This window comes from Chelon labrosus (assembly GCF_963514085.1).
Source record: "Chelon labrosus genome assembly, chromosome: 11".
NCBI lineage: Eukaryota > Metazoa > Chordata > Actinopteri > Mugiliformes > Mugilidae > Chelon > Chelon labrosus.
In genome coordinates, this window is record NC_140344.1 from 27,294,985 (window position 1) to 27,306,255 (window position 11,271).

The 11,271-nt window shown below is 41.3% G+C and overlaps 1 protein-coding gene across 1 annotated transcript in view; it reads left to right on the forward strand.

Moving 5' to 3' along the window:
* The window catches only part of LOC311495432 (uncharacterized protein), a gene marked incomplete at its 5' end in the record, with an annotated part of 57,711 nt that extends 46,714 nt beyond the window's left edge, over nucleotides 1-10,997 (forward strand). The window contains one exon of the mRNA XM_084554866.1: nucleotides 10,416-10,997. Within this exon, the coding sequence (XP_084410992.1) occupies nucleotides 10,416-10,482 (67 nt within the window). The 3' untranslated portion in view covers nucleotides 10,483-10,997. The remainder of the gene's footprint in view (nucleotides 1-10,415) is intronic.
* Between the last annotated feature and the right edge of the window lie 274 nt (nucleotides 10,998-11,271).

Genomic DNA, 11,271 nt, shown 5'->3' on the forward strand with positions numbered 1-11,271 from the left:
AGACACACAAACACACCCACACACACACACACACATCGTCTCTCTTTGGCATCTGTTCACAGAAACTGGGCGTGTAAGGTTCCTTAATTAAATCTAACTTTGACTTTTCAATCTATCATAATAGATTTATTAATCTTATTTGTATTGCATTATAATAAGACAGATATATTTGTAATCATGGGACACAATGGCGCGTGTAGTTGAGACTTGTGCTACATCGAGATTAGGGTACTCTTGTTGTATAAACCCCTGGTGTGCGTGTCTATCTGCGCAACAATGCAAGGTTAAAAAGTTCTCATGTGTATGAAGACAACAGTTGACCCAGTCAGAGCCGTGGCTTTTATCCTGACAGCTGAACATATGTGACTCTGCAGCCTCCCAGAAGTGTACAAGCAGAAAAAAAGCTGCTCTGAGCGCGCGTGTGTGTGTGTGTGTGTGTGTTGGCTGAAGCTTGTCATCTGATCCTCCACTGTTGTCATCTGTATGTTCAGCGGTGTGGGAGCCTCTAACCCACGCCGTACTCATCTGCTGCTCCTGGGAAAATATGCTTACATACGCGTTTTATGTACACGTTCATGTGCACGCTTCATGTAATGAAACGCACTGTAAAACAACAGTCCAGGTGATGTTACAAAAAGTCAAGCTCTTGCATGATGTCCTATATTCACATGCACAGCGCTTCTGCCGGCCGTCGTTAAGGGATTTGTTAAGATGCAGGTGTAGTGGTGTTATGTAACAGGGTAGTGAGGATACAGGATGGATGAGTGATCAAACACACACTCGCAGCTCATTTATTTAAAGAAACAAAGGGACAGTGGAAGCGCTGCTGCAGTGTTGTGTGAGACCAGCCAAGTGACGCCTTCATTCCCCTGACTACTGCAAACAAAGGCACGGCTTTAATCACAGTATGATGCACCCTGGTTTAACATAAAAACTAATTTTATACTGTGTCTCAATGAAGTATGAAAACAAAATATCCAGTGTTTTTCCTAGACTTCAGTTCAGACAATAGAGCCACATGGTAAATTATTACGTGTGCACTATACTGCATATTAATGTGAAGTCATTTGTAACAAGGCTGCACAAATTTCTAAGATCAGAGCTCATGAAATACTGTCCCCAACTTTTAAAAAGATTGTAAAACTAGTGTATATTATTACAATTAATCCACCTGCATAACCTAATCTGCAGATACACATACCATTTTTTAATTTTTTGTACACCAGCACATAAGTAACAACAAGCTTTACTCAGAAACTGCTTTGGAGTGTGGAGTATTTTTGGGGGAAACCAAGCTAGCAAGCTAGAACAAATTCTTGGATTAGACTAAACTTTATTGTCATTGTGCAGAATACAGGTACAGAGCCAGTGGACTAAAAGACAGTTTCTACCACCAGGCCATGAGACTCCTCACCTCACAATAAACTAACCTCCGGACACGTAACACACACCCAAAATACAATATAGTGCAATATAACTGCCATTTCCACCTGTCACCTTTTCTAAATGTGCAGTTAACTCTGCAGTTGTCATGCACATTGTCATACGAGTTCTCTAGTCCACAACATGTCATTGCACTGTTTACCCTGCACATAACAAATAGACCTGAACCTGACCCTGAACCACGTGCAGAAAAGGTATTATCTATAGAATTTACAGATATGTCCAGAGCTAAGTGGTGCTATGTCCTGCACACCTGGACAAACAATATGCTGTGCATGTTATGTACACTATGCATAGAGATGACTGATTGCTTGCAGGATATTTACAGAATAGGAACAGTATGTATGTATGTATTTGGTTGACGGTGGGAGTAATGTCAAATGATCAAAGTAAAATCCCCTTGAAGCCTTTCTTTTATCTACAAGTTAAATTTTTGAATAATATGACTGACATGACTCTATTTTCCCAATTACCGTACTAGTACTTTCCTTATGTCACGCATTTCTATTTTTATTGTAGTTTCCACAAAGACAGGTGTAATCATTTCTGTCTCACTGGTAGTTTAATGATATTACACACACACCTCTGGAATATCTGGTACACATTGTCCTTGAAACCAGTTTTGTAGTGCGACAGGCACAACCTACAGTATGTAGCATCTAGAAACCTGCGTGTCTGGTCTCAACTTGCCTGTTGATCCTTTGATAAAGACCAAGTAAACGGGAAATATGTCACGCTCAGCTGTTAATTGTGACATTTTCCATTGATAATAACATCTTTACTGTATCACCGTTGCCAAGTTGCGTCTGTGTTCCGTCTATTTGTTCAGATTTCTGCAAATATCCCTGGGTGTCGTGTTTAGTCCTGTTCCCTTGGCATGCTACACCCCTTTATTCTTAATCATTCATGAACTCCAGATTTCCCAGCGTTGTCTGGCTGTTATGTGGTGTGTGTTTAAGCTTTGCACATGTGAATGATAACGTTCTTAAGGTTACACGTGAGTGGGGGGAGGAAAAAAACTGCAAAAAAAAAAGAGTTGCACTGATATCCCACACCTTTGCTTTGTGTTTGGATCATCAAAGACTCCTGTAAGCCTCAAGCCTTACAGGAGCACTCTGCTTCTTAAGAAAGTGTCAACTCTACGCCTGCAAGGTGATTTAACTGAGCTGAACTTAATCTTCTGTTTAGTTTCTGTTTGTAGCCTAAATGTAATGTAACATAAAACCAATCTACACCTTTTATAACCAAGTAGGAAGTCTAGAATTAGAATCTGAACAAACTCTTATTATATTTATCACACGATCATAATAAACCCTTGACATTGACTGTTCCAAGGGGTTAAGTTTCACACTGAGGGGGGGTCAATCTCCAGGCACCAGTAGAGTTTACTGTAAGTGAATGGCAGCTTTGGCCCACGCCTTGTTGTTTTATCTAGAAAGGTGAACAAAAGCTAACAGGTACAAATGTAAAAGTGAGTGAACCATGAATGGACCACACCTCACTGTTTTTGTAAGGGCTGAATGGAAAGGGTCCCCCCTTGCCCTGCAGTGAAGGAAGTAATAAATTGGTTAGATTGAGCATAAATTACTCTGTGGGCTACACTCATTGTTTTTCTTCCAGTCCAACAAAGGAAACTGTCATTCCTAATTGAAAAATGGGAGCATAGGTGTTGAGATTTCCCAGAGAAACATGTTGCAGGTTGTTGCTTATCTATGATCGTAATGACAGGGGTGGGTTTGAATGGTAGTTTCTGAATGGAAAAGGTCAAAGTTAATGACTGTCGTGCTAAGAACACCAAGGTTAAAGGTATAAATGGAACCAGGAGAAAAGGACAATGCACCCTCTAAGTCCTCTGGTGCACAGGGACTGGGGATGGTTGTTTTTTTTTTTTTTTTGTGCAAAAACAATCATTCAAGATTGGTGGATTTATATGTCACAACACTCACATTTCTTATTTCTTTCCATTGAATTGCAGGGGCGGTATACTCTAGAGGATTTGATAAAAGGTTGGTGTGTAATGTAGCTCATAATGATTGAGATAGAGTTCACATAGCAGCATTGATCACGCATCTCAACCTGTGGGACGGCTGGAATTCCTTCACGTCTTCGGCCACAAGTAGCAACCTGGCCTTCGACAGCAGCGCTAATCTTCCATCAACCTAAACTTTGTGGGTCACAAGTGAACATTCAGAAGCTGTAGGAATATCTGTGTATTACTGGCCAGTGTTTGACGCTTGTCACTACTTCTACTGACTCACTTATGTTGTCAGAGTTGAAGAAGAACGTATCCTGCAAACGTCTCTACCATCGTTACTTGTAAATGTCTTACTGAAAAAAAAGGAGTAAAGGACATGTCATTAAAAAGTCCCTAGCAAGATTTAGTGTAGTTAGGTACAGTGTATTTATGTAGCACAGATACTAAAATAATCTCAAGACACTGTAGAGCTCAGAGTATGAATCTCACAGATCAAGCATTAAGACGATGGTGGCAAGCAAAAACTCCAAGAACAACTGAAAAACAAAGAACTAGAGTCATTGTTATGATGATACAGGAATTCCCCTCAGACTGATCTAAGGACTAATGTCTCTTTATTGTCGCTGTAAGTGTGGTAGGAGACAGAAAGGTAGAAATTACATAAATCTACCATCCCAGGAACTGCCTTGAAGGAACATTGGCAGAGATAGAGATATCCACTTCAGTCTGGGCCTACCCTGATCTGCATCTCTCTTGTTTTTGATAAACTGTCATGCTCGAGCTCTTTAGTAACTTCCTAGTACTTCCTCTTGCCCGTATCCTCGAGTGTATCTGATATCTGCTGTCTTACTGTGAACACCTGCTGAGGACAGGATGAGGGAGACAAAGCTGTAAAGGTTGCTGGTGTATGACTGAGTCTTTTGTCTCCGCTCGTGAAGGGCAGAGCTTCTCGCCGAGCTGTCAAACAGACATATGTTGGTTAAATAAGAAGACACAGGAGGCAGGACAGCTTTGACAGAGCAAACAGACACAACCTCAGTGAGTGTGTTTGTTAAACTCTCAGTACAGCTGTCCTCTTCCTTCAAGCCGTCTTCTCCTTACTCATACTGTATGTTGTGACTGCTGTTAGCTAAGGTAGAGTCAGCTTCTGATTTCACCATCTGATTTTTTGTCTTTATGGTCAGTTCATTGTATATTAACATCCTGTACCAATGTGGGAGATCGTTAATGGAGACTCCATGAGGAAAAAGGATCCAGGTGTTGTCTGTTTGTATTCAGTTATCTAGACTATATTAGTAATCACAGGCTTGGTATCAAAGGTTTAGATCAGGGGTGTCAAACATACGGCCCGGGGGCCAAAACCGGCCCGCCACATGGTCCAATCTGGCCCGCTAGATGAATTTTGTAAAGTGCAAAATTACATTGAAGATATTAACTGCAAATTTTCAATGAAATGAACTGTTATTCCTAGGGTGTACACTGTTTTAGTAAGAGTTATGGACATAAGACAACACTAAGACCTAGACTTAGAAATTGCACTTCTTATTCTTAAGAAATGTCCTGTTGCTCATTGCATGTTTTGTAATAGTACAGTTCATTAAACGTGAACATTTTCATATCGTACTTGTTCTTCTTTGCACTAAAACAAAGGGAAATGTTTTAGATAGATTAATACGCTACTGTGTTACTGGTCCGGCCCCATTGAGATCAAATTGCGCTGTATGTAGCCCCTGAACTACAATGAGTTTGACACCCCTGGTTTAGATCATTGACTGTGTATAAAGATGGATAAACCCTCTTTGACTTCACCAGTAGGTTTAGCAGTTTTGAAGCTCAGTGTGGTTCCACCGTGCGTCGCCATCTTGGCTGTGTCTGTCTTCATCTAATTCCCTGCTAATTCAAAAATGGGCAGAGAATTTGAGCGTGAGCGGAGCTGAGGCGGTCAGGTATGACCGAGGCAGACAGCTAGCGACCTGTGAGAACACCCACCTGTCACTCAAAGCAGCCACTTCCTTATTTATGCATAACTTTAAGCTTCATGTAATTTAAAAAATTGTCATAAATTGTGGATTTCGCCATAGAGACCAAAACTGTTTTTGTACCAGGCTGTAAATATGTTTATATCACTCACTTTTGGTGTCAGTCTCAAGTGGACATTCACGGTACTGCAGTTGTTGGCTCCAAGGGTTGCAGCTTCATGTAGACAATATTCTGTATGAAGTTCATTTCTGGGGAAAACCTACACTGACAGCAAGAACAAAAAAGTTAATGAATGGAATTGATATAAAATTTAGTGGTACAGTATATACATGATATATATATATAAATGGTTAGCTATAAAGGATATGCAGAACACACTGAAGAAACTACACTGACTCAATCAGACCCACTCATATATCTCTTTGACCCATGAGTCCTCTCTCACACATCTTCACTCCTCAGGCTAAGGCAGACATTTTAATCCACGAAACACAAGTGCAGTTTATAGCGCGTGGATTAAAGGCAGGCAGGGTTATAAGTGGTCGACAGAGCAGAGAAAAACAACCCTGACATTAAAGACAGAGTCACACCGAGTTCAAAAAAGATGTCATACACGTGTCATGTTTTGGAAATGATTTGCTCCTGGATGACATGACTAGACGATTAAACATGCCCTTCACAAGTGTTGTCTCGTATCTGGGAATAAGAATTAAAGCAAACAGGCTGCTCTTGTGAAGACAGGTGCCACGAGAAATATTTCAGAACTTCCATCTGGTTTGATGCTGACACACTTTCTGGATGTTTGTCCGCCGTATTATTCCACACCGCTGTTTTCCTACGCTCTGAATCGGTTAGATCAGTGCAGGGTGTGTGCATAAATGTGTGTGGTTCATTTGGACTTTTTCTAGGTTGGTTGATTTTGGCAGATGAGCAAAATGTAATTTGAGCTCCTGAGATGCAGTCGTTAGCGTTTACAACCAGAAAATCTGTTTTATACTATAAGAAACTTGGCGTTGTATGGTTTTGAAACGTTGTGGATGTCATGTTAGCCCTTCTCCACAGTCTTTGGAAATTTTATAGACTATTAAAAATAAAATGAGCCAAAAATCTGCCGTACCAATATAAGAGGCCATACTGCGTTAACACTGTGGCTCTCTGAGGTGAATTGGCCGCTGGTGTTAGGTGTCGCTGATGCATCTCTGTGCTAAGGAGTCAGTTAAAGCAGAAAGAGCTGAGTAACTGAAATGACTCGAAGTCACGACAAAGGAGCAGAGCAGAGCACAGTACGTCTGCCTGGCTGTCTTTCTCCAGTTCCTGTCGACTCCTTGCAGTGTAATTGAATTTAAATTATGCATGATGGATGTCTGCTCTTGATATTAAGGCTCTTGTCCGCGTGTGCTGCTTGTGCCTGTATGTATATATTCACATACAACCGTGTGTATTGTGTACAAATATATATATTTATTTGTATACAGTGTGCATGCTGTGCATCTAACCCTTTAATATGTCCTGATCGTCTGTACACTCCCTCACATGGCCTCCTACAAACAGAAGCAACCTGAGCTCAGTTCACCTGACTGATGTTACCTGGCTAACACTTCCCCGTTACTGTACCACACACACAGTAGGCTTTACACGACTCAATGTATGAGTGTGTGTCAGGCTGAGCTTAACCTGGCTACGTTACTCAGCCACCTCACTCTAAATTATTCCCACCCCACTGTAGTCCCAACTTGACACCGACCCTAAATGTTTTAACAGTTTCATTGTGGCCTCTTATGAACGGAAACTAGTTTGAAACCTATACTGAGCTCTGTATTAGTGACAAAACTCAGGGCCAGTTGGTGTCATTCAGCGTAGACTGTCAGGCCTTGACATGTCAAGAGAGCGCAGTGTGCAGGGCCCCGGTAGACATGGATGGTATCAGCTTCATTGTGCTCTATCAGGTTTAGGGGATGTTTTGACAGATGCAGGGGTGATAGGAGCTGGAGCTTTAACTCCAGTAGATCTAAACAGAGCCATGTCTCTGGCTCTCTTGTTTCTGGTCCGTGGCAACATTTGATAACGGGATAAACCAAAACTGTGGGTGATATCTATGGACGGATGCAGCTTCTAAACAGGATGAGGACACTCTTTAGGGAGGTCTGTTTATACCTGTTGTATGCTATATACATTTATGAAGCTTTGGTTGAGTCATGTGGTAACATCTTATTTAACGGTAAATAACTACATAATTATAAGACTAGAGACAGTTAGAGACAATACAACTGTTTAGTTACTTATTTAATCTAGAGAGTTTAGTGCACAGCTGGTTAAGATGTAAAAATGAACTGCCTTAACTCCAACTCTAGATCTATCTGTCTATCTGAAAATAGAACATCTTAATGAATAATATGTATAAATTCCAACCTGGGGCCTAGTGGAAATCTTAAACTATGAGTATGCTGCATCAAGACTAATGCCATGTTCACGCTGCCAGCTAAAACGTAATAGACTGCAAGTCATTTTCAGTGGAAGCCAACGGTATGAAGTTAGAAAGTCTCACTGTGTGTGACAGGCGTGACAAATTAAACCTGAACTGGTTCCAAAGTATTTAACTGCTCCAGGGACACGGTGAAGCTCCAACTACTCACATGTGTTTGTTTCGCCAGCTGTCAAACGGATGACAGCGAACACTTAAGCTACTCTTCAACAGCAACTGGTGAAAATGTTCAGTTTAGTTTTGATTAGCCCAGTTTAGCAGCTGTGGTGTTTGTATTCAAAAGGTCCTATTCATCAGATTTAACTACAAGGAAACACAAACTATATGAAAGCTAACCTACTCAGGCACTTCTCTTCTTGATGTGTGAACTGAAGCATACATGCTGCACTGTCAGATTACAACCAGTTTTGTTTTTCAGTTAAGTGCTCTTTTCATGCATTAGCAGGGGAGGGGGGGTAACCTGAGTGTGATGGATGTGATGGCGGGACTGAAGGGACTGAATGGAGACTGGAGGTAGATGGTTGCATGGAGGAGTGGATATTGCTTTCCACCTTAAATACATAGAACTACTCTTGCGTCACGCCAATACGTGTGCACACACTAAGCAGGTTGTCACCCATGCAGGTCCAGATCCCGTGTGCGCGGGTGGCAGGGAGTGTATTATTCTCCTAACTGGTCATTTGTGGTTTTGTTCGTCCCATATGTTTAGATTTTTTGTGCCTATCTGCTTCTTTATGGGGGTCGGTTATGCTGGGTGCACCGTATTTTCTCCACAGGCTTTCTCTGCTTATAATGAGATTATTGGAGTTCATTTAAAGGCTGTGGACTGAATAGTGTGGGGCCCACCTCAATGATTGATTCACAGGGTCGTGCTGCTTAGTGGAGCATTTAAACGCTTATAAAGGCTGACTTGGACCTTACGCTTGTATAGTGTGGGGCCCGTGTCAGGGAGCACCATTACCATACTGTCAGTCCTTCCATAGGCTTCTGTTATAGGACGGCCAGACTGAGCGCTGGTGGCAGTGAATGGCTGCTTAGCATCAGGTTGGGTCCGTCTCCAGCCACATGCAGCTAAAGCCACCGTAGCTAACCTGCTCAGGCTAATCACTTCTCACACGCTGACTGAAACCCACTATCAGGTCCAAACAACACTGACTCAATCAGACACACCGTTGAGAAAAAGCATATTCCCACAGACCCACTCGAATATCTCCTTTCAGCCACGAGTCCCGCCTCACACGTCCTCACACCACAGGCTACGGCACACATTTAAATCCAAGAAACAGAAGTGTGGAGTGAAGGCAGCCTGACAGAGCAAAACAAAACAGCCCTGAGTCCAAAAAGATGTCACACATGTGTCATGTTTTGGAAACTGATTGCTCCTGGATGACATGACTAGACCTTTAAACAAGCCTTCTACAAATAGTGTCAATCATTTGTTTCTTTTCTAGGAAGAAAGAATAAAAGAATCAAAGAGGCTGCTCTGCTGAGGTTTATTCTTGTGAAGAAATTCCTTCATAACAGAAACGAGGAAATGACGAGGAAGGGGAGGACAGGTGGCATCTGAAATATTCCACACACTGTCAGGATGTTTGTACACTATGTGACTCCACGTTGCTGTTTACTTGAGGACTCGGTTAGATAAGTGCAGGGCGTGTGCATAAATGTTTGCGGTTCATTTGGACTTGAAACCATTTTTCTCGGTCGGTTGATTTTGGCAGATGAGCAAAATGTCATTTGAGCTCCTGAGAATGTGAATTTCAGAAGAGCGGTGGTAGATTTGGAACTGAAATGTTATCTGAAACATATAACCAAACAAAACCATGAATTTAAATGACTTGGAAAGGTGAAATAATAATAGTAATAAAATAGTTTTCTTATGTTGGTCCAGTCCTCTTGCAGTATGTCTCTAACTGAGACACACAGTCATGTAAATAACTCAAATTAAACGCTTACAGTTGAGTGTAGCTAGAACGTGCTGTATCACTTCTGTCACTAGATTATTTATGACCTACTCTTCGCTTCCCTCCTGCTGGCACGTAACTCTTTTGTCTGAAGCATTAGACATTAAGAAGTCACTACCATGGGAGAGAAGCAGTTTCATGTTCGTTTTAATGTAAGTAAGGATTTATTAAAGGTCCTGCATCTTTGCTGTTCATAATGTATGATGCTAACTGTAGCTAATGCTAGTGTGGATTGTATCTGACTCAGATTTACTGGTCTCGTTCATTAAAGAGGTTGAAATGTTTCTATTTGTATTTTTATATTTGATTGGATGACGTGGATCTTTGGTCCAGACAGAAACACGTCAAGAAATTAGATGAATCATAGTGGAATTTATATATATTCGTGACCCAAGTGCTTTCATGCTAACATGTGTTTCAAAATATCTTTTAAGAGTCATTTAAGAGTGTTTACTTTAATTCTGCTGGAGGTCAAGGGCGATTTCCTTTATTTTTCTTGCTCAGATAATACGCTGAGAACTCTTAAGTAGGAGACGACTTATTTTCACTGCTTCCTGTCTTTTTCTTTCAGGGAGTTGTCGTCCAGACATCAGACCAGCGTCCCATTCAGGAATACCAGAGAGTCGAAGCTGATCTGACACTGAAGAACAAGAAGGAACAAGTGAAGAATAAGATGTTTACATTAATTGTGAGACCTGGGACCTGCAGTAGATGAGTAACTCATAGGATTAAAATCAAATTGCTGTGGCGTCTGATTTTGATCTGATTTTATAGATGACGTTGATATCTAACAGCAGTATGTGATTGTGCATGTATACACACATACATGTAGATGGAATTCAGTCTATTTTGATGCTGGTTTTCTCTCTGCTGGTGCTCTTTATTCCTCTAGTTCATCCACATGATGAACATTGACTCTTTTTTATTGTCTTAGATTCTTGGCACTAATAAAAGTTTGATATTGTTTTTAATGGTGAAATTTATTTTGGAGGAGCGTCCCAGACTGTGGGGCTACTCGGCTCATTGCGGTGCGTGATGACATCCCCGTTTCTGTTCCTGTGTGTCGGGCCGTCGAAGCCTCACATAATTACCGCGCAATTATTTCAAATCAGGGTTAGAGCTTCTATCCCATCAGTCACAGCTTGAGAGTGTTGCCAGTTCCCACAGTCATGTTTATTACATTTTAATTGAGACTGGATATATAACACATATAATCAGTGAGCTCAGGGTGGATGGATGGGTGCACAGTGTGTGCCTTTAATACTGGGGAGGGTCCAACTCGTCCAAGATGACAAACATAGTTTCCCTGACCTCAAAGTGCTGAACGAGAAAAAAAATCATCCTTGGACTAGAACAATAGTGATTCCTTCCTCTGCTGTAAAACTACAACATTTAATGCTAGTTAGCTTTAGCAGAAGTCCAGCAGA